The sequence below is a fragment of the Rhagoletis pomonella genome, unplaced genomic scaffold (assembly GCF_013731165.1).
Source record: "Rhagoletis pomonella isolate Grant_MI unplaced genomic scaffold, Rhpom_1.0 Rhpom_scaffold_00007, whole genome shotgun sequence".
NCBI lineage: Eukaryota > Metazoa > Arthropoda > Insecta > Diptera > Tephritidae > Rhagoletis > Rhagoletis pomonella.
The window spans coordinates 3493233-3518658 of record NW_023458561.1 but is presented as its reverse complement, the minus strand read 5'-3'; the positions used below and the strand labels follow the sequence as shown (position 1 = coordinate 3518658).

The following is a 25426-nucleotide window of genomic DNA, read 5'->3' as shown; positions in this document are numbered from 1 at the left end:
TGATTGTAGTTGGCTTAGCATGTGAAATAGTGGAAATAAGCAACTAGAATTAACAAGGCGAACTTAGCACAGTGCGTAGGCAACAGGCTGAGTCAGTGGGATCGTCGGTTCGAATTCTACTGAAAGAAGTCAGATGAGGAAATGTGGTGATTTCCGAAATAGCTATCACTTCTACCATTTCTTTTTTCAAATTATTGTTGCTTTTCCACAATAAATTTTCATTAAAAAACGGCCTCGAGCTCAATAAAACATGTTGAATATAATTGCTATAAGGCCATAAAATAACAAAAACAAATAACTAAAGGAGGAGCACACCTAAAAAGTTAAACATTCTAATAACAGAAATATTAAAAAAAAACAACAAACCCAACAACCACATGATCAAGTGAATTGCAGCGGTATAGCTGCGCTTGATGGTAGTTGGCTTAGCATGTGAAATAGTGGAAATAAGCAACAATAATTAACCAGGCGAACTTAGCACAGTGCGTAGGCAACTGGCTGAGTCAGTGGGATTGTCGGTCCGAATCCTACTGAAAGAAGTCTGATGGTGGTCGTGTGGTGATTTCCGAAATAGCTATCACTTCTACCATTTTTTTTTCAAATTATTGTTGCTTTTCCACAATAAATTTTTATTAAAAAACGGCCTCGAGCTCAATAAAAATTGTTGAATATAATTGTTATAAGGCCATGAAATAACAAAAACAAATAACTTAAGAACGAGCACAGCTAAAAAGAATGTTTAAATTCTAGTAATAGAAATATTAACAAAAACCAACAAAACCAACAACCACATGATCAAGTGAATTGCATCGGAATAGCTGCGCTTGATTGTAGTTGGCTTAGCATGTGAAATGGTGGAAATAAGCAGCAAGAATTAACAAGGCGAACTTAGCACAGTGCGTAGGCTGAGTCAGTGGGATCGTCGGTTCGAATCCTACTGAAAGAAGTCTGATGAGGAAATGTGGTGATTTCCGAAATAGCTATCACTTCTACCATTTTTTTTTTTCAAATTATTGTTGCTTTTTTACAATAAATTTTCATAAAAAATGGCCTCGAGCTCAATAAAAATTGTTGAATATAATTTTTTACGGTTTGATATTTGAAAAGGGCGTTAAAGTAAAATATTCTATACAACATACTCTTGAAAATTACACCAGAGCTGAATGTGTGCCTCTAATTGAACCAGAGTAATGAGTAGGGTTCGGAATCTCATGCAAATGCATATTTTTGTTGGGCATGTTCAAATCGAAATGGTTAGGTTATCTTTACGAATCATGAAATTTCCTTTAAAATGGCATTTAATCGTTAGTGCATATTTTTGCATATTTTGCAGTAAATGCACGATTTTGCAAAAAATATCTGTTTTTGCATATTTTAGTATATTTGAAACCATTTAAATTTAGTGCGAAATCTCTTAGCAAAAAAAATCCCTATAATTTTTTCTTAAATATTCATCTGATTATCTTCCCAGATAGGCAAGCGGTCATTCAGGTACTCTCTTCTACCTCTGCTAAATCTCAACTAGTGGAAGACTGTAGGAGATCCCTGATCAATACGAAATTACCCTTTTTTGAGGCTGGCACATAGGGACATTTACGAAAACGTGGCAGCGGACGAACTAGTAAGGTGCGGCTCCGCACTGAATGTGTCCCACGCGGTGGACATGGGCGCTTCGCTCAGGGAGATTAAAGCAATAATTACCGAAATTTATCACTCGAAGGCTAAGCAGAGGTGGAACCGTCCAGGATCTTACAGGATTACCCGGCAGTTCTGGGTGTCCTACGATCCCCTTAGACCAAAGCTCTCTTAGGAATGAGCAAAGAAGATACCTAGTAACTTACTGCAGTGTGCACAGGACACTGGTCCGTTGGTGTAGTAGTTCCGATGACTTTGGCTCAAGAGAGGCAGTCGAACACTTCTTGTGCCTTTCGGAAGGGCTTTTAACTCCTGAAATTCTCTTCTGGGTTATAAAATTCACGACGAACACTTTGGCGAGCACGTTCACAACTCGCATCCGCCTTTTAAATATTTTTCTTCAGTCCCGCAAATCCCGCGGAACCCGCATGTGAAATCCCTCATTTATGATCCCGAAAAAATAGCGCGGGATCCCGCATTTGCGGGATTGGATTCCCTACTTACAAGTCTATTTACGATTTCTTAGAATTTTTTTTTTTAATATTTCTTATACAAGTTTTTTAAGCTTAAACTGTTTTTTCATCTGAGGTAATTTTTTTCTCAAAAAATACTTTAAAAAACTATTTTTATTCATAAAAAATTAAATTTTTGGTATTTTCAAATCGGTCCGGCTCACGTATATCTTAATATTGTTCCAAAATATTTAGAGGAAAGTCTCAAAATATAATAGATTTTTTAATTCCAATGGAAAAACAGTACCGTTTTTTGTATGGGGAGTGATGCAGGCTAATGTGCATATGTACATACATAAACCAAGACATCAAATATTACTTTGAAAGAAAACACCTGGTCGAAAAGTAGAATTTTATCTTTAGTTCATAGAAGGCAAACGGCAAATGGCCTATGAGTAGAATTGGAGGCAAACGGTCGCTTGATTGGGAGTATTTGATTATTTTTTTGATGAAGGTTAGCTAATCGATTGGTTGGACATTTTATTAACCGAGCTGTATTCACAACCAAGAGCTTGGAAAATGTACTCCCACATTTTCTCTTTAGTGTGTTTGCCGTGTGATGAATGGGAAATTCGCTATAACACCTGGTATTTCTTTTGATGCAGTGCCAATGTGCCGTCGATTACAGCCTCCATTCCCAGAGGTATCTTAAGAGAACCTTTGGTGATAACTCAGAACGTTGCATCACAGACGGTATTGACTGGCTGTATACAGCTATCTGAATGAAGCAACCGACTGTAATTGTCATGCATGTGAAACCCATTTTACTCTTCTTGCCTTGAAGAGTTGAGCTGATGGAACACTTCTTATACTGTAATAAGTTTTAATGAAGGCCCTAAGCTAATAACATTTTTCTCAGGTGATGGAGAGACCTTCTAAAACGTATATGCTTAATATTTGTATTTGTATTTGTATTTATTTATATGTTTATTTTATGCAAGTGAGACTAGTGTCTCATGCAGCACATCGACTTATGGTAAACAATAGTGTTATAAAAATAATAAATACATTACATTACATTACATACAATCTGCTTACATTTCTTTTGGAATAAGGAAATTTTTCCAATAAAAAAGCAATATAAACATTTTCTTTAGGATGTGCTATATATGCATGTATATTCTCGTCGAATTGCTCCAGGTTATCCTTTTATTAAATTGTAATTGTATTTGTTCCGATAGTAAAATACAACACAGAGGTCTTTTACTTAAAGTTGGATAGATGTTTTCATTATCGTAGAATAGTAAATAGTTCGTGCAGTATTCAAATTTGGTTCAGTTTTCCTGAATTAAAAAAAATAATAAGATAAATGGGTTTCTTGTTTGTCAATAATAACAAAACCTATTGAAAAGAACCGTTTGAAAAAATATTTAATTAATCAAGAAAACGTTTTCTAAAATTTACTAAATATTTCAATTCAGCACATAACATATTGTGTAAGCGAAAATATATTATTATTATTATTATTAAAAACTAAAATATGTTAATCCTTGAAAAAAATAAATATTTTTTTGTTGATTAATATTGAACCTAGAAAAATTTACTTGATTTAAACAAACGCTTTCTTAATTATTTCAGTCTAAAACAAGACTCAATCAAGAAAATATTTTTTTGTTTATATTGAAAATAAACAAATATTTTCTTTGATTTTCTTGATAATAAGAATATATGTACATACATATGTATTTCTAATTTTAAAAACAAGCCTCATTTTTTTTGTTTCTACTTTGGTTTAAGAAAAAAAAATTCTCTCCGTGAAAGTAATTGAATACTTCATTGATCGACTTTAAGATTCTATTAAAATTTACGCAAGTTACGGTGACGTCCAGCCTATTTTTTGGTTTTCCCGATTCTTGCCCGTCAAATTTTTTGGCAACAGAAAATACGCGTGTGTAATACTACGTAGGCGTCATGCGATGCAATCCTTTTTCAGAATTAGACAGTATCACACGGTTCGTATAGCTTTGGACGCGTATAAAATTTTTTATGCAGCAACGATTCCTCTACGCCTCAAGATCGGCACACGAAGCAACTTCAACGCGTCAAGGTATCAGGCAAAAAATGTTAAGTGATGCAAAACTATTTTTTCTTTAATTAATTTTTTAGTTATTTTTATATTATTTATATATAGTTGAACCCATCACTACCATCAAAAGACTTATGGCGCAATTTGGGAAACCTTAATGTGCATGGAAAACATAAAACTGAGTGTAAAATTGACCCTAACATTCTAAATGAATATTTTATTGGTGCCTGCAAAAGCGGCGACAGTTCTCTAACTCAAAACTTCAATAGCCATTTTGCACTGAGAGAAAAGTTTCAATTTAATGGAGTTACAGAAGCAGAAGTTATGAAGTCAATTATGAGCGTCAAGTCTAATGCTATTGGTGAGGATGGTATATCCTTGAAGTTTGTGAAACTTGTGCTGCCATTCATTCTAGGAACTCTCACACATATAATCAATCACTGCTTCACAACTTCGTGTTTTCCAACGGAGTGAAAAAAAGCTGTGATTATTCCTGTCGCTAAAAAGAATACCGCCTCTGAACCTAGTGACTACAGGCCAATAAGCATTTTGCCAGTATTCTCAAAAGTGTGTGAGTCTTTGATGGCAGAGCAAATTTCATCATTCGTTCAAGAAAATAAGCTTTTATCTCCGTTGCAGTCAGGATTTAGACCAAAGCATAGCTGCTCTACAGCAATGTTGCAAATATTTGACGCCATAAGAATACAGTTTGACAAAGGTGACTTAACTCTTCTCTGCCTTCTTGATTTTACTAAGGCGTTTGATTTAGTAAATTATGCCCTGCTTTGTACAAAGCTTAAATATTACTTTGGATTCTCCGATAGTTCTGTTAAACTTATGACCAGCTACCTTGAGGGAAGAAATCAAAAGGTGATGTGCAAATCTGCGTCATCAAAATCTTGTATTGTTGCCTCCGGTGTGCCGCAAGGCTCCGTGCTTGGTCCCCTTTTGTTTAGTCTTTTTGTCAATGATGTATTTTCTGTTTGTCAGTATGTTAATGTCTATGCCTATGCTGACGACATTCAATTGTATTTGTCTAGCCGTGTCGGTCTTGTTGAAGATTTGTGTTATAAAATAAATAGTGACTTGTCTGCAATATCGCAATGGTCCCGTGATAATTGTCTTTGCGTAAATGCTGCGAAGTTATATGTGTTACCCATTAGTAACAATGTTGTACATGTTGAGGATATTCCAAAAATTTTTGTTGGTAATAGTGTCCTTACGTTTACTGACAAAGTTAGAAACTTAGGCTTCGTTGTTAACTCTATGTTGAGCTGCTCTGACCATATTAATAAAGTTGTTAGTAATGTATATTTTGTTTTACGTAGATTGAGAATGTCAGCTTCATTCACGCCTTTAGAGACTAGAAGAAAGCTAGCCATTCATCTCATTGTACCACACATTACGTACTCTGAGCTTGTGTATAGTAAACTTGATTCTACTTCATATCACAAAATTGATGTTGCGTTCAATAATGTTACGCGTTACGTTTATGGCCTCAAAATATATGACCACATCTCTTTCTGGAAAAACAAAATTCTTTGATGCAGCATTTTTGAATATCTTTCGGCCAGAAACTGTATATACATATATTTATAAGCTCATACAATTCAAAACACCGAAATATCTTCACGAGAAGTTAGAATTACCTAAGTCTTGTAGGCATCAAAATCTGATTATCCCTAAATTTTCCTATTTGCCCTCATCTCGGCTATTTTTTTGTTAATGCTGTGAGGCTGTGAAATTCCATTCCTGATACTATCAAAGCTGCGTTGAATAGGAGCAACTATAAGAAAGTACTACACAAGTATTTCACCTCTGTGCGATAAATGTGATTGCAATTTAACAGTTCTCTTTTCTCTATTTATTTCTCCATCTTTTTTTTTTGTTTTTTTTTTGTTTTTCTTTTTGGGTTTCCCAACTGCAATGAGTGACTATTAAATGACTACAATTTAATCTTACTTTTATTTAATTTTAATTTTAATTTTATTTTTAAATTTAAGATAACTGTTTGTATTTAAATTATTGCTATTATATTTTTACGTTAGATTTAAGATAAGTCTGTATCAGACGATTTTGCGTTTTAATTTTGTAATTGAAAGCTGTTGATGTACTACAAAAGACTGAGTCTTACAGGTACAACCTCATTTCTTAAATAAATAAATAAATAAATTTGCACAAATTTTATTGTTTTATCGCTTTTTTTTGCATAAAATGCATGCGCGCACATGGAAAATTGTAAACAAACTTCTTTATCTTTTCTAAACGTACGTACGTATAGCGACCAACACTGCTGTACGTTAAGCGATTTGCAGCTAGCTTGCTTTGACGAATTCGTGAAGCTGACGACTCGTATACAGCCCTCCATTTAAATGCACGTGTGCGGCATCAAAGCGTATAACTTTCGTATGTAGCATCTAATACGCGTCTAAGGCTATACGATCCGTGTGCAGACTGCCTTATTAATCATTCAAATAATATCATAAAGTTGCTAAGCAGAATGCGGCGAGGATTAGTAAAAATTAGGATATTTAGTAAGCAATAGATGAATATAAGAGCTATAATTAATATTACCATGTTGATATTAGTGAGGGTAATAATTTGCAGTATTACAAGTAATAAACTGAGTACTATTGCTTGTAAGTCTTACTGTATTTCGTAATATTACTTAAAAAAACCGAAAGATTTTGAAATAAAACACTTTTTAACTGTATGTATTATCGATAGTCCGAGCCATCGATAGTTTCCGTTACTATTGCTCAAAACCGGTTTAATATAAGAGTGGAGCTCCACACCAGACGTTTGCGGTATTTTTATTCAGCTTATGGAGCCTGGAGCCCTTCTCTAATAACTTGGTTTAATTCATCAATGAATGTGAATAAAATTACTATAACTTCATTAAAAAAACTTTTTTGTGAACACATTTAAGAACACATTTTCAAACCTACTTATTTCATTTCCCCATACACCATATGGGTCTCTAGAAAGGCGAAAAAAAACGGACCCAAAACATAGGCGGCGCTGGAACCAAAATATTTAGATACCCCTCTACAAATTTACTTTTTAGATGACCTAATAAAGCCCCATCCTTACTATTTGTTACTTAATATATCGCGCACATAGATCTAAAGTGCGATCAGCTCAAAAAAAATTTATGACGATCATCATTTTTTGTACTATAGTGACATCTGTATGCGGTCATATCTAAAAATAAATATTATATTATGATTCCTAGACCCCAAAAACCTTTAGTTACATTTGTTCAATGATTTTGAAAATAATACAAACTATTTTTTCTACAAATGCCGCTTTCTGAATAAACCACGTACTCTACAGAAAACCTAGGGTGACACGAAAATTCTGACTTCAGATTCGGATTCAGCGGAGCCTTAGAAACCGTTGGGGATTTTTGGCCTGTTGTACAGTGTTATTAGTAAAAAAAAGTGAGTGTGACACAGGTTTTAAAGAATTTTATGTAGGTTTAATTTTCGATTCTGTTGTTGTTGTTGTTGTAACAGCATACAGATTCCCCAGAGATTTTGGGGAGTGTTGCTGGAGTGACAGTCCTTGGCCAGATATAAATCTGGGTCGTTCCGGTTACGTAGACCCGACTGTCGTGGGAACGAATTTTCGATTCTCTTAATTTTCGGTTTTCAGCTTCTTTTTGCGTAATTTCTCGAAAAGAATTTTTCGAAAAATGGAAAAATTACATTGAACATTGCGAGGAAAGAGAATATTTATACCCATTTAATTTTTAAGTTAAGCCTTTGTTTTCTGAGAGTGGAAAGCAAGAAACAAAAATTAATCAAAACTCCATCACATGGCCCACACTTTTTGCGAGTTGCAGACGTTATAGTGATCTTCCCCATATTTTATATTTAACATATCGCACACCGTCTTTGAAAAGAGTCACAACTCAAAATAGTACGTTTGACAGAAAATGCGAACAACTATTTCTTAGCACATGATAATCATATGGGCAAGGGAGAAATTACCTTAGGTTTTTTTTAACATATTATAACAAAAATTTGCTCCAGCTTTTTCTGAAATAAAAGCTCTGTTTACATTTTTAACGCATAATCTCAAAAATGGCAAACTTTGAGTTGTGACTATTTTGAAGACGGTGTGCGATATGTTAGTGTTTGGATGAACTTCTCCCCCGATTTTTGGCGTGCGCCTTGATATTGGCACACAACACATTAGGTCAAATGATTACTTTTTTGGGCGATATTAATTTCACCTAAAATATAGCATTATTTTAATGTAAAAGGATGGAAACCGTTAAAAAAGTGTAAAGTCAATAAATAAAATGTAAAAATATGGCTTGGCTTTCGTAAAACAGACTTTTTTCATGTTATGTTATTAGTATATTTGTCTAGGTAGTTCTCGAAAATATTGTCCAATTAGCTTGGTTTTGAAACAAGTTATTTTCTTACCATACTCAACCCCCACCCCCTTAAAACGAGCTACATAATAAAATAAGTATGGTCATATGTACATAAATGGTTTCTTCTGGGGATTAATTATGGAGTTCTCGAAATCCCGTAATTAAAAAATATCTATATATATATATTTACTACATGTCTCGCTGATATGCCTTGAGGAGAGATTCCTAAAGCAGTTAGTCTTCATAAAACACTTCATTTTCACTTAAGTATTTATTTTTCCCAAATTGTCCACCGACATTATTTATATTCTGAATGCTAATGCTGCTTTGTGACACATTTACCAAAACTTCCGGAAAAGAATACAAATATTCAAATATAAATATTCGAATGTTCAAAGCTGTAGGATTTGCCTTTTTGCGAAGGCTGCCATGGCTACGCTACAGGAGATGAAATGTAATCTAAAGTGAGGCTGCTATTTTTTTCTGCTATCACATACTTCCATTTTCACTATTTATCACCATTAAAACGAACTATTTACCACCATTAAAATGCAAGCAAATTTTGACAGCTGCTGTTGTTGTACAGCGCCACTTGCGGCCGGGTAAAATATTAAAATTTAGGCTAAGCTATTTTTAGAGAAAGGGAGGACAGAACCGCGATTTTTGAAGATAGCCGAAAATTCCGATAAAATGTTAGCATTCGAATTTTAGCATGTTTTAGCGATAGTCAAAGATAGAATCCGGCTGCTGGTCGACACAGTTGGCTTTTTAATTTCTGAAACAACTTCATCAGTAAGAAACGTGATAATAATTCCATAATTTTCGCCTTTGTTTGGTAATTAATTATAAAAAAAGACGCGTTTTTTCTTCTAAGAGTTTCATGAAACTTTCGCACATATCAACAGCACCAAATTTGTTTTTCAACATGGTTTACAACCGAAGAAAGTCTTTCTTCTTTTGAACATTCAAGCAGCCAAACTACAAACATCTCCCCTTTTGAAAAAAACAGTTTTTCTTGAAAACGGCGGCTTAAGTAAAATAAAATCAACGCATTGCATCCCGGTTTATCCATTTCCATTTCCATTTTGTTTGCCGAAAGTTAACAAAATTGTGAAAGCTGGAAATAAATCAGAAAATTTTTGGAGGTTATGCAAATAAATCAGTTTGTTTCGCAAACAAACACTAAAAAGTCACTATTCTTTAAATTAGGACATAGGTTCTTATATATTTGTTTTCCATTAAAAATTTACCTTTATTTATTCGAGCGTTGCGCAAACAACGTGTCAATAACGTTTTGAAAGTGTAACTTTGGTAGTTTGCTGTCTAACGGTGATTTTTATTTTACAGAAACAAAGTGAAGTTTCTCTTATTTTGGAGTATTCCCGACAGAATGGTAACAAAAAAAATGTAACTCTGCGTTTACGAAATTGGACTTTCGCACAGCCAATTGAATCATTTGACCTAATGTGCACAAGGGGAAGGAACTACACTACGAAATGCGATTGTATTTTTATGAGAAGCTGTTTTTCATGGCAGAAATACACGCGGAGTTTTGCCGTTGCCTGCCGAGGGGCGACCGCTGTTAAGAAAATACCTTTTTTGATGTTGCTTTGACCAGGGCTTGAACCCAGGCCCTGCGGAGTGGAAGCGCGCACTTCTTACTAGTACACCATAGCGGCCGCCAATAATAAAAAAATAAAAAATTAAAGAGAGAGTACAAACTAAATTTCATCGAAGTCAGATGAAATTTAATGTTTCCGCCTACAAGAGTGGAGGACGTGGCAATTGTCCCATCTTTACCAAATTTCATAATTCTCTATTCCTTAGTTAAACTAGAGCTCATGTCAAGTTTCAGCGAACTCGGTGCAGGTTAGCTATTATCTCCACCTTCATATAGTCGAAAAACTGTTCACCGTCGTCAAAAAAAAAAATTATCAAAAATTAACACAGATTCTCAGCCTTTTGAAACTTGCACATTATTAGCAGAATTTAATGGGCCAGGATTTAAACTGCATAGCTGGAATTTTTTTAAACTTTTAATTCATAGTTTTTGGTTCTGATTTTTTTTCAATTTCTCCGCAAAGCTTAAAATTTGGATTTATATGGAAGTATATAATTAACTCGACTTTAATAAAAACTTCATAAACATTAAACAAACGAAAGAGAAATAGTCAAAACTGGTCGAAATGACATGTCCCTCTTTTTTCACATTACAGTATACATACATATGTATCATACATACACAATATCGTTTTGTGTCAACGACCCTTAAGTTTATACTACTTCTGTGCATTAAAAAATTTAGGTAACAAAAATAGTGTTTTGAAAAAAATCACAGTACCTGTTTCTGGAATAAAAAAAAATTTTATACTGCAAAAAAGTATAGATACGTGTTTACCTGAGGGAGAGCGGGAGACCAGGTTTAGAGTTGTGGTCGAGTTAGAGTAGTAGAGGAGGTAGGTTATGTATCGAGCTCAATGAGCCCGCATGGTGTATAGGTGCACACAGTGCACGGACTTTACCAGTTTATTGGTAGATGTACCAACTTTCTAGCTATATAATATTTTCTACCATTTTTACAAACAAAGCCTAAAAATTTACCAATAGTTTCCAGAAAGAAAGGAGAGATATTTAAATAAACATATGTATTTATTTTATCATCGAACACACCTTAAATAGAAATGATACGTTAACTCTGACGGAAAATAATTGTTTGAGCCTCCCTCCTTTTAAATTAATATAGGGACCGAGTCAAAGCAATTTTGAGAATTCGGTGGTGAGTTCGCTTTTTCAATTCAAATTGTAAAATATAAATTATACTAACAAATTTTACGCACAAGTAAGAATTACAACAAATACACCACTGGGAACCACCGAGGTGAAAATCTAGCTGCTCTGGTAACACCGTATTTTATGAATTCGCCATGTTTTATCCTATACGAGTAAAATGTATCTAATATTGTTTTTTTTTTGTTTTTTTTAAATCTACCAGCTTCTACCATTTTTTGTATGTAAAATCTACCACTATTAATTTTTTCGAAGTCCGTGCACTGGGTGCACATCAAGCCAACCACGCACTCCATATGCCTGCTATGCGAGAGAGAGAGTGAGATATGCGGGCAGGCTAATGAGGCGGTAGCGCAAGATGTGACCCTTTTACCATGTTTCGATTGGGGGACTCCATTGGAGATGTCGTGCTCTAGCTACCGTAGGCTGCTGTGCAAAGAGCTGGGATTTATTCAGGGATGCATTCATGCAGATCCCCAGTGTGGCTTGTAAGCCGTAGCTTACTACCATACCAAAAATACTCCGGGGGTGGAGTGAGAGTAATGCTTAAAGCATCGTGTGATAGCCAAGCTGGTTTAGCGTTGACCATGGCTGAAAATGCCAGCGACTTATCACTTTACTAAGTTCAGCGAAGAGATATTTGAGAATTGCATATAAAAATGCATACCCAATTAAGAACGAGCGAATTACTTTTAAACACAAGTGCGAGTGTTTGTTCGCTGCACTTGGTTTTGGGCGGGAGTGCAATACAAGTGCGTGTGTGTGTTCGCTGCACTTGGTTTATGCGGGAAATGCACAAGTCGCTTAAACAATACGAGCGTTAAGTATGTCGAACGTATATTCATTGATTGCATTGCTATACATTAGGGTTCCCATCGAATTTTTTTCTTGAAATTTCACGACCTTATCCTCTTATTTCCTTCCTTTTTATGAGAAATACATTTTTATCGATTTTTTAAAAATCATTTAGAAGTCGCGGCGTGTCATTCTAGGTCGGAAAGTACGGTTTTGTAGATTTATCCGTTTTTGAATGACTAATTTTCATTCAATTTTAAAGGTCGAACATGTTGTGAGAGAGGATTTATAGGCCTTTAAAATTATGTATAATAATCTATTGTCAGACTTAGATTGTCGGGGTATTTCATCGGGCAAATAAAAAAAAGAAGACATTTTATCTTAGTTTTTTAAGTTTTGACCTCACCCATTTCCACAATTTCAAAATATATAGTCCTATCTAAAATTAAATCTATTTTCAAATACACTGATACTACATTTATTGCAATCGCATAAAAATTGTCGAAGTTAGACAACTTTTCATAAATACGGTCTAGAATTTATATTTTGTATGTACCGGACTTTCAGATTTTTTGAGCAGTTAGACACACCATCAATTAATCAATATTTGTTTAAAATTAATATTAACAATTGCTCTTTAGCAAAAAAGTGTTTTTTCAAGAAATTTTAGGGGTAGCACACCGCCTACTTATATGATAAATGCGTATCTCAGAAACAATATAAACTCCACGTCGTATTTAGGAAAAGTTGCCTAACTTCGACAATTTTTATGCGATTGCAATAAAAATGGTATCAGTTTATTTGAAAATAGATTTAATTTTAGATAGTATGACATACATTGAAATTGTGGAAATAATTGACGGTCAAAACTTAAATTGGTAAGAAGAAATGTTTTTTTTTTTAATTTGCCCGATGAAAAATCCCGACAATCCAAGTCTACCAATAGATTATTGTACACCATTGTAAAGGCCTATACATATTTTTCTCACAACATTATTGCTGTAAAACTATCGATAGTCATCAGATTCGATGTTTTCGATAGTTTGCAATGAAACTATCGATAATATCGGATAATTTTAAAATGCATTGACGAAGCTATTTAGATAAACTTTTTAGTTTTGTTTAGTTCCTGAAGAATTAGCTAATTGTTATATAGCGATTTTCAGTAACTTCGTCCTTTCCCTTCGATACAAGAATCTCCGAAATTTGACTAACCCTGGCTTATATGAATAGTTTCTTCCATCGACGCAGAATCATATTCAAACTAGTTTTTTCATATTTAATTACACCCGATTTACATGATTCAAGTACTTTAAAGTAATTCTGGTTCATTCTCTGTTGTGTTTTCTATTTGCGAAAATGTCAAAAGCAAAGCACGAAACTTGAAACCACTTGATGGTACAGATGCATACGTACTCTTCCCTTTTCTTCTCAACCCCTCTCTTCCACTAGCAAGCAGAGTTGAATTCATTACTTGAACCGTGTAAAACCCAGTAATAGGTAAAAAATAGTGACGTGTAAGCAAATCAATGTATCAAATTCCCATTTTCAAATATAAAAAAATGTATACTAGGTAGTACATATAATATAAACTATTGAGGGATTCACAACGGTGTCGTAAGTGCCGTATTTTTGTATGTCGTAAACTTTAAAAGCTTAAATAGATGTTTAGAGAACTTGAAACTAAAACCAACTACTTTTTAACACTGCGAAAGTGCATAATATGAATTTTATGGTACTTTACGAACCCTCTTAATTAATTTTTTTGTCGTTTAAAGTTTACGACATACGACATTACGACACTTACGATACCGCTGTTAATACCCCAAATAAATATATTTGCTCAAACGAAGACTTTCGATAGTGGCTAATGACCATTCGATAGTGTAAAAAAATATAACCATTCGATATTATCAATAGTACAATCGATAGTTTTACAGCTCTACACAACATGTTCGATCTTTAAAATTGCATGACAACTAGTCATTCAAGAACTGATAAATCAAAAAAACCGTACTTTCTGACCTAAAATGGTACGTCGCATCCTCTAAATGATTTAAAAGAAATCTATAAAAATAGGCAATAATATTTCTCATAAAAAGGAAGGAAAGTAGGGGGTAGGGTCTTAAAACAAAAAATTCCATGGGAACTCTAATATATGTACATAAGGGCAATTTTAGTGAAGACTATAAAATACATTACATTGAAAATAAATTACATTGATCGCGTTTAAATATGTGACAACAGTAAAGCATGTAGCATAATTCTTTAGAAACCGATTTTTATCGATTTATTTTTCACTAATTTCTCTGTTTTTACTGTACTGTTAAATGCATCCGTAGGCGACTATCTCTGATACAGTATTTTCTCATCAAGCTGACAAAGCATTTCTCGTGTATTGAAGGTGACAATGTAAATAATAATCATCCAAAAAAACTAACACTCATGTGCTTTAAAACGGTGCTGACTTAATATCAAAATATATTTATGGTGAGAAGTTGTTAACTTCTAACAAAATGGATGTCGTTACAGCAAAATTTGTATTTTTTATTAACCTATGTAACTTGTAAATACATAAGCTTCCCATTGTTTTAATTATGTATATAATTAAGTTTTATACTTTATTAGTTTCGTAATAATCTGATATCTGACTTAAAGTGATAACATTATGAAATTTGGCACATTAACGGTTAAAAAGAAATTAAAAATTAGTTAAAAATATCCATCCGTGACGTTGGAATGCCCCATATATCTGCTTTTTCCGGTTCCAATAAATGATTAACACATTATAAAAATATACCCGCTTACTACATTTCAGTCGAATATCTCGTAAACTTTTGGACTAAACGCACAAACATACTGTCTGGCTCGACTAAATTGACTCAGCTAGATGTTCTGAAAATTTTGGTCTAACGTTTCTGCTTCTGGTACATTTGCTCACGAGGCGTTAGATCTTTTGGCAGGAGGAAGTTACACTGTGCAACAAAAATTTTCTTCCTGGGAAATTTAATAGTGGTTCTATATGAATCCTAAACTCATTCCCAAAGGCGTTTTTCCAGTTAAGCTCGAGTAAGAGAGATATTTTCAAATAAATTTATTATAAATAGAAGTTTTATTCCCAGTTTTAAAATTTTAATTAAAAATTTCGTTGATATGTACATTGTTTTCGAGGAAATACTACGAATTGTTTTCCAACAGTGAACATTTCTATTCAGGTCGCTGTTAAAATTTCTCTATTTCATTCCAGTTTGATTCGCACTTGGTTTCAGACTCCGGTCCTGATTCTGAATTCTCTAATATTTCAGAATCATTCCCAGTGTTGCCTTCAGAAGAATATTTCACAAAAATAATCCAACAGGCATCTGCGCTCAAGGCGTCCAATTCTTTCCCCTTGTATCGTTTATCCGTAGGCATTAGTGTTTGATGGGACCTTTCGTCATGTTCATCTGATTCTGTTTACTAAATATTTCCAAGTAATGTACACATAGAACTCATATTCATATACATATTTTCTAGAAAAAAATTTTCATACCCAATTACTTAAACAACTGTAACTTTAAAACGAAAGTTTTCGGATCGACTTCTTTCGAGGAAATTTTGCTTTGATTACATTCCATGCTTTTCTCCCATCTTTATTTAAAGCTCTGTCAAATTCGCCGATCTTTATCAGCCGTCTTATATAAGGATTATTGAGAACACCTTTGCAATGATATAAATTTTTTTTAATAGATCATTCTTCCCTTCCTTCCTTCTTCCAATTCGCTTTCGCTCAACTCAGGAAATATATGTCGCAAACACAACAAAAAATCTTTTGTTTTGCGATCGTCTTAAAGAAAATTTTATGAGAATACTCTCAATTGGTACCAAAAGCTCTTAGAGGCGACTCTTTTTATCCATTGTGACTAATTTTCCAAATTGGAGTCCTGGTAAAAAAGCGACACACATATGTAACTTTCCACTGATGCTCTTAACATAAAAAACTTTTCTCGTAATTTCATAGTTTTCCTTCGTTAATTCACTATACGCAATAGGAATGCCGCTGCACTATGTCTATAACGTTGTAAAGCTCATACAGCTCATCATAAAATCGTCTGCGGTATTCGCACTCACAAACGCGTAATTTCGCAGAATTTTTCTCTCGAAAATTCTAAGAGCCGCTTCATCAGATGTTTTTAATGTTCATGACTGCGCGCCATACACCAGCATTATTATTGCTGTCAATGCTGGTTCCCAAATAAACGTCGTCTACTTTTCAAACTTGTAACCGTTAACAGTGACCTGTGTGCCAAGACGCGTATGCTCTGACTGTTTCTGTGATGACCGTTTACCACCAGACCCATTCGCTAATCCCGAGAACGCAGAATAGACGTAGCTCTTGTTTTTACCGATAATATCGATTCCGTCGGTATACGCCAGAAATTGTACGCTGTTGTAAAGTATTGCGCCTGAGCGGTTCAGTTCTGTGGCCCTTATTGTCTTCACCAACATCAGATTAAAGGAATCACACGAAAGGGAATCAGCTTTTCTGAAACGACACGGAGATCCTTCCCAATTCTGACGGAGCTGTTGGTATTGCTCAATGTAATTTTACACAGCCGTTTAGATTCGCGGGTATACCAAATTCAGACATCGCGGCATAAAGACAACTTCTCTTCGTGCTGTCGAAAGCGGCTTTGTATCCGACACTTAGATTGTGTGTTTCGATTTTATAATCGCGGGCCTTTCCAAGATTTAGCTTATTGTGAATACGTGATCTATGGTGGATTTTCCAGGCCTAAAGTCATACTGATAAGGTCCAATCACTTACAATACACTCGAAAAGACCTTGTAACCTATGCTTAAAAGGCTGAACCCGCGGTAGATGGTCGCAAATGGCGGGTTCGCTTCTCTTGTGGATTGGGTAGAGCAAACATAAAATCTAGTCGTCGGGCATGCGTTCATCTGACCATATTGATGCACGCACCTCATCAGCTCCTTGCTTGAATAGCTCGGCTGACAGGCCATCAGCTCTGGGGCTGGGGGCTCTGGTTCGTCTTCTCCACTACTTCCAGTGCTTCCACCATTCAATAGTGTGGAAAAGTGTTCCCTCCATAATTTAAGTACGTTCTGGTTATTAGTCTCTAAGTGTCCATGGTTGTTCGTACAGGAGTTCGCCCTGGCCTTGAAACCTTCCGCAAGTCGCCTAACTCTCTGATACAATTTTCGGGCGTTTTTCCTGTCGGCATCTCAATCTCTTCGTACTCAGGTATTTCGGCGTCTCTCTTATCTTGTTGCGGCAAATACGTCTCGCTTCTTTCTTTAGTTCCCTATAACGGTCCCACATGGCTCGCGTTGCGCCCGATCGCAGCGTAGTCCAATAGGCGGCGTCTTTTTTCTCTGCGCTTTTTTAACCTTCCTTCTTATACCAATTGTTCTTTCAGGCTCGATGAAATCCTACTACTTCTTCGGCGGCGGTACTTATTGATGGGGAAATGTGGTCCCACTTCTCGCGTATTTTTGATTGGTGAAGAGAGCTCTCAGAGAGCAGGTGTGTGAGTCGAGTGGCGAATAAATTGGAGGTCCGTTGTGATTGCAGCTTTCCTTGCATATTTGGGCCGAGCACGTGTCAGGGGCTCATAGAAGAGATCCTTGGACGTCTCGTCCTTGGACGTCTCGCCCTCCTTTTCCGTCGGAGCATGGGCCCAGATGAGCGAGATGTTGAAGAATCTCGTTTTGATGCGGATTGTGGCTAGACGTTCGTCCACCGGGTTGAACGCTAGTACTCGGTGACGGGGTCTCTTTCCTACGACGAATCCAACATCGAATTTGCCTTCTTTTACGTGGCAGCTGTAGCAGACCCCGTAGGGCTTCACGCTTACCTTGCCTGGCTCCGTCTATCGCATTTCTTGGATGGCGGTGGTCAGCTTTTGTCTTCCCGAGGACATCAACCAGCCGTGCAGAGGCACCTTCCCCATTAAGAATCCGGATATTCAAGGTGCATACCCTCAAATATTGGCTGATATGGTGTAGTGGTAAGCAGTGCGCGCTTCCACTCTGCAGGGCCTGGGTTCAAGCGCTGGCCAAAGCAACATCGCAAAAAAAAATTAAGAAAACAGTTTTTTCTTACCAGCGGTCGCTCCTCGGCAGGCAATGGCAAACCTCCGAGTGTATTTCTGCCATTAAAAACAGCTTCTCATAAAAATACAATCGCCGTTCGGAGTCGGCGTAAAACTGTAGGTCCGTCCCCCCTGTGTCACAACATCAAGGCGCACGCCAAAAATCGGAGGAGAAGCTCGGCCAAACTCTAACATATGATTAAGCGCCAATCTATTATGATACCCTCAAATCATAGTCGTTTATCATCCGAGGCTTTCTGAACTTTTTCATTAGGCGGGGTTTTAACGTGGCGGGGCCCCAACCCAGCGCACGCGAATACGTGGATGTAAATATCCGGACGTTGTGAGTTGGATTTGAACCGGACGCACAAGAATCACTTTTGGCCACTCCCAGGTGGATGGCAGTCAAAAGCCTTCCACTTTTGCGCACGGAACTAAAGGATAGTTGGTTACCTTTAAAACTTTTTAAATTTATAAATAAATTAAATTATAAAGCTCGAATAATGAAAGGAAGTTGGTTTAAGTATACAAACCGACTAAGGATCTCTGTATTCTTATTTTAAAATCTTTTTCTGTTAACTTCGATTATTTAAAGCTGAGCTATGTAACTCAAAAATTCGATATTATTTGTATAAACACAATTATGTTTGCATTATAGTACAAAAGTGTGTATTGTGTTTGTAAAGCAAGGGCAGCAAGGAGTTCCGGTCGCTGATAAAAAGCCAGGGTTTCTTTGCCAATTTTTAAATATCTCATTCCCTAGATTACGGTGTATGAACAAAATGGAATGCCTGTATAATTATACAGTTATGTAAAGGATTGTCAAAAGGAATATATTATATAAAATAAAAAAAGTTTTTAGTAAATACCAAAAGTAGGGCACGGACAAACAATTTTATTTCTTACTGATTGTATGATCGGCGAGATCTAAGAACACGCCGACAATATCACCAGGCCCGCATTGTTTACCAAAAGATTCACAGGTGCCACCGGAAACTTTTTCCTCCTAATTTATTAAAAGTAGTTGAACAGAAATACTTGGTTAAGCAAATATGCACAGAAAAAGCTCTTAAACAAAACAATAATCGAAATACACATGTCTTTTGTTTTACTTTTATATCTGCTTATACGTATGCATCTTATATGTATCTTATGATCGCTAGTTATTTTAAATATATGACCGTAAGATGGTTTCATTATTTTATATGTATGTGTTGTATTAAAGTTCAGTTGAATGTTGTAATAAATGTAATTAATGAACAAACCAGCGAATAATAAACACTTATATAGATATTATTAACATCTTGCTTTTAATCCTTACTGATGGTTCGCTCCATGACATCGATAAAACAACCAATAACGTCACCTGCCTCATACCGAACACCGAAGTGTTCCACGGATCCACCGTGCATCTTAGTAACCTAAAATTTTTTTAATATACACAGATTTATATGCACACACACACAAGTGTGCAGATGAGGACGATGGAATAAACATAGAATTAAAAAGTTTAAATGAAATACCTTGGCAGATTTATTAACTTATTATACTTAATGTCTGACATTCATGGATCAAACATAGTCACTAAACTGGGCCTATAGTCGATATATTGTATTACCTCTTTTAGCCTTTAACTGTATTTACTTGAATCACTTGGTTTTGGTAAGACAAATACATATATATATATATCTGTGTATATATATATATATATACAGAGATATATATTGTGAACGCAAGTTTATTATAGTGTCACCATCAATGCAAAACACCCTATTTGACAAATTTGGAAATTTACAGGAGAAACCAAATACTTTTTAAATTTACATACTTATATGGAATGTGCCATGTCAACCGGAACAGAGTATGTAAGTATTAGACGGAGAGCTCATGACCAAAAAATTTCTAAATTTACCATTACTAACCTAAATAGATTCATCGGAAAATCCAAATGGTTTGACGAACCCAACGAATTATGAAAGCAGATAAAATCAGGGGTCCCAGAGAAAGCGTATCAAAAAGATGCTTTCAGCACTAATTGGGTGGGTCCTGGGAATGTACCCAGGCGACCTTTCTAACAACCAACCAACAACTGCATCATGTTCGTCTCCTTGTCGTGGGATGGGGCTTAAATGGTGACCTAAACCTACGCACTAGGGATTTAGCTTACTATAAACAAAAAGGATAACTTGATATGACTGCTTGGATTGCCACTCGTCAGCTTCGATGTTGGTGGAATCGAGTCATATGGCCACAGCGGTAGGTCTTGGTGTCCACCCCTCTAGCTGAACGCCAATCCCCTCTTTCAAAGCGATACGAGCCTCTGGAAGGGAGGTTGAAAGATATCAGGCAGGAAGATATGACAGAAAAGCAAGGCAGCTCCATGGCCTGGGCAGAATCTCAGATCATGTTTGCGGTTTGTAAAGCAAAGGCTACCAAGTGATAGACACAACAGATAAAGGTAAAACTTGTATTTTCCAAAGCTGCACGGTCCATGACATGCTACCTCAGCCAGCACTGATATCAAAGGCGGCAATCGAGGCGAAAACTTTTGACGTTCCTTTGATCATTGAATCAAAGACAAATTCAGAAAAAGTGGTGTTTGTTGTACACTTGTCGTATTCTTATTGCCATTGTGCGTATAATTTGTTAGAGTAGTTTTTTTTCGTACTTGTGCTGCCGCTACCACCTTATTTGAATTTGCGTTCATTAGTTCTGATGGGAATGCACATGATCACATTTGGGGCAGCTCAAACACAAACGATCAAGATGAATGACTTCTGAGTTTTTGTTTAGCTAAAATTTTAGAGTATGCAATGTTGAGGACAATCTTACTTTTTTAACTTTCCAAAAAAATCGTTAATAAGCAAGGCCTTTCTCCAATCACGTGTGCGTTTATTTTAAATATGTGTAATATTTACATAAGTTTGCCTGGAGCGTTCATAAGCCGCAGGCGAAAAAACTGGGAGGTGTTTAAGCGCTGCCTCATCAGATATTTTCCTCCGACGATCTTGCGAACTCGCAATTGCAATACTCAGCACTCGAAAAGCAGCGACAGCAGCATGTACTAAAATGAAGGTGAAAAAGCACCACCATGCTGATCACACGAAATAATAAACCCTCGCAAGGAATTAGGGATGAAATTCTAAAATAAATGTACCAAATGTTAAAGCAGCCAACGCAGATTTAAATTTCCAGTTATTTCTGCAAAACTTTCCCCGTGGGAAACATTCTGTCAAGTGATAGAAAGCAGCTCAGCACCAAAATGCTTTGGAAAAACCTAAGCATACCTAGCTACCAGCTTAAAGGAAACGGCACTTGGTACTACTTCTGATGGCAGCATTCAGGAAACTATTTGCAGCTTTTACCCCTAGAAGTTACCTGAGGTCGATGGCATCCTCCCTATCGACCTTAACCCAGGAAGGTCATGGTTCGTCGTTTCGACGACGCGAGTTTTTATTTTACCGTTATCGCTGTTTTCCTTTGTTTGTATAAATAGTGCTAATTTTTCGTACAGCGCTAGACGGTGTTGTGCTGTTGATGTGTGCGGTTACTTTGATTCATGCGCTTCGTGTAAGTACTTATTTTTTAAATGTGCGTAGTCGAAACGACGAAGGATGAACTTTGTGTATGTTTTACGTTCATGTTTTCAATGTCATTTTCTTAAGTTTTTTTTTATTTGTTTATATATTTTACTTGTGCAGTTATAACACACGATGAATGCAACCAAAAGTTATATCGACGAAAAAAAAAATTGCGCAATTTGGCCCCCTTCTAAGCGACGCTTAACAAATCATCCTGTGCAAAATGCCAAAAAAGTCTCTGTGGAGAGCATAAAATAAAGCTTTGCGCCTCTTGCACATAATGAGAACTGTCTTATCTGAAAATTTTTTCCTTTTTTAGTTTTAAGAAAAAAATACTTTAAATGAATTATATGTACTTTAAGTTATTTATTTTTTATATTTTCTAATTAATGTTTTGTGCCAAATGAATCAGAGCTGTGAAATCTTGAATAACAATCAAAAGACTAAAGAAAAAATACTTGATATTGTTTTATTTAGAAAAAATATAAACAAAATAATGTGAAAATAATAATTTTTGAGCATTGTGATACACAAGTTAATTTAATAATGCCTTTTAGAAATGCCGTCGTCGAATCGACGAAGGATGACCTTTGCGTTATAAAAATAACGATGACCTTCCAGGGTTAAGAAAGCATTAGACCTTATGATGTCAAATTTGAAAATAATTTATCGAGCTGATATCAGCCCCGCCTATATAACAAAAGATGATAATAGTTGTAATTAACTCCAAAGAGGTTAACTCTTCGCATACCAAACCCAACGTTTTGCTATCACCTCTACTCTCGACTTACAGCTTGTTAAAAGAGATAGCAAGAGATGGCAGAATAGTAGCCTCGCCGCACTACTTAATAATATCTCGCTTTGGTTCAGCAAACTTAACTGGGAGTAAATTCCAAAACATCCCAACTGCTACTTTTTTTCATGGACGACACTTGTCCCCCTCCATGAAATATATCCTGGTGTAACATAATTGTGGACTTAAAAGGGTTAATATCTAAGCTTAATTCTGGCCAGAAGTATTCAGATTTCAGTGAGCCAGAAAGAACCACTGGTACGATGAGAAGTGTTCGCATACCGCCTACAGGGCCACGCTGCGAGCGGGCGCAACGCGTACTATGTGGGACCGCCATAAGGAACTGACGAGAGAAGTAAGAGGTATTTGTAGCAATAAGAAGAGAGATGGCGAAATACGTGAGTGCGGCGACTTACGGAGGGTTTCAAGACCAGGGCGAACTCCTGTAAGAACAACAATGGCGACCTAGTTAGCTATGTCCAGAACGTATTTTAATTATGAAGGGAACACTTTTCAACCCTACGAAGACAAGACAAAGTATCCCCTGTCATCAAACAAACAGTCAGCACAATCGATCCTTGGCATCTACGTCACTGTTGGCAATAATAATTTCGAGAAACTAGAGAATTTCGGTTACTTGGGAAATAGCATTAACACCGACAATAATATCAGCATGGAAATCCAACGCAGAATAACTCTTGCCAACAAGTGCTACTTTGAACTGAGTAGGCAATTCAAGTACGAAAACCACACTCTATAACCCAGCAAAACCAGCGTGACCGAAACTCCAACACAAACGCAAATTTTATGCTGTTACTAACACACATATAATTTTTGATTGGAGTGCCATCTATTGTTTTTTATTGCGAGGTATCTTTCGCATATGAGTAAGTAGTCAAGCTAATCTTTTCACATATGAGCAAACAGGCAAACTATTTGGTTTGAAAAATCACACTTACATAAAACTTCTGGGAGCATTTTTGATTCACTATTAAGAATGTGATAGCAAAACGTGCCGAACTTAATGGGCACGCGTGACGGTCATGTTATTAGGAAAGTGACCGTCACTGTTCTTGCTGGGAAGTCACTAATAATGCCCGTGTTGGTATATGGGGCAGAAGCATGGACAATGACAACATCCGATGAGGCGACTCTTGGGCCTTTACGCGTTGGTGAGGGCGAGTACCGCAGACGATGAAATGATGAGCTGTATGAGCTTTATAATTATATTGACATAGTACCACGGCTCCGCCGGCTGGGCCACATCGTTCGAATGGACTCCGACGTTGCAGCTCAAAAAGTATTCTACTCGGAACCCGCTGGTGGTAGCAGAGGAAGAGGGAGGCCCCCACTGCGTGGAAAGACCACGTGGAGAAGGACTTGGCTTGGCGGTGATAATAATAATTCTTTGCTACGGAGTAGTAGTATGAAGGGATGCTCTCAAGAAAAAGATAAGCGTGAAGAAAATAGGCAAGGTCCAACGGTTGGCTTCTCTACTGATATCACGAAGGCAAATTTCTTCAGGCGCTTCTAATAACAATAATAATTGATTAGCGCTTATACAATATGTTAGTTTTTTGCCAAGCTTCTCCTCCGATTTGTGGTATGAGCCTTGATGTTGTAACACAAAGAGGAGGGAGCTACAGTTTTACACTGACTCCCAACGGCGATTGAATTTTTATGAGAAGCTGTTTTTCATGGCTTAATACACTCGGAATTTTACCGTTGCCTGCCGAGGGGCGACCGCTTTTAGAAAAAACTTTTTCAGATGGCTCTAAATATTTGCCAGAAATTTGGCACGGAACTATCTGAGCTTAATGGATTCCCTACAATCTACTACATCCCTCTTATACGCACTACCAATTAGGGATGTTAGTGGCAAAAATACATCGATATTTGAAGATGCATCGGTGGGCGTATATCAATGCATCGATACGCATAGAGTTTTACACTAATATGGAAACAAAGCAAAACCAATTTAAAACAATTTAACAAACTTTCATTTTGATGTACTTATATATTATGGTGACTCAAACAAACATCCACGTGTTGAGTTTTTTTATTAAAAGATTCATAACGTTTTTCAAGTCAACATCTTTTATTATTTTTTTTACAAAAATATTGGTCATACTTTAACCAAAATCATGTAAAACAATGTTTCAAACATTATACAAAATTTAGAAAAATTCAACAAATTTTCATAAATATTTTGAACTTTTTAATATGAGTCTTTAGAACATTTTTGGGTATGAAGTTTTATAGCTCATAAAATTTTATTATAACAAAACGCAAAGCAGCAAAGGAAAAAATATTAAAAATCAAAGCAGTTGAAGCGTGCAATTCTTTATTATACTAACACCTTATGAGCTATAAAACTGTATCTTACTTTCTTTGAATTTAAGGCAAAGCGATGTTTGGCGAGTGGAAAATTTTCGATGCATCGAAGCAAAACATGGATATTTTCGATTCATCGATGTTTTTTGGTATCCCTACTACAAATACCAAGTTCATGACCTATCTCCCTTCAACGGAAGAATGGACATTGAACTGCGTATGTATTCCAAGCTAGAGATGAACAACTAATGAATTAAGCATTCACTTCATACACAAAATATCATTCTCTGGATCCCTGGTCGTACGATCATGGCGACATTAAAGGAATGGCTGAGGAACTTGGTCATCATGGAACCATATTACCTGATACAGATACATATAAGGGATAACATTGTTACCCCCCTTTTAACATGTTAACTTCAGATTGGTCACACACTTAATTACTTAAGTACTAGCATGCTTAGAAGCTGTGGTATGGTGG

General features: G+C 36.0%; 1 protein-coding gene across 1 annotated transcript in view; it reads right to left on the bottom strand.

The window, feature by feature from the left end:
• The window catches only part of LOC118742255 (ryanodine receptor), a gene marked incomplete at its 3' end in the record, with an annotated part of 525243 nt that overhangs the window by 227013 nt on the left and 272804 nt on the right, over positions 1-25426 (bottom strand). Inside the window, 1 exon segment of the mRNA XM_036474193.1 lies at positions 19559-19658. Coding sequence (XP_036330086.1) covers positions 19559-19658 — 100 coding nt within the window.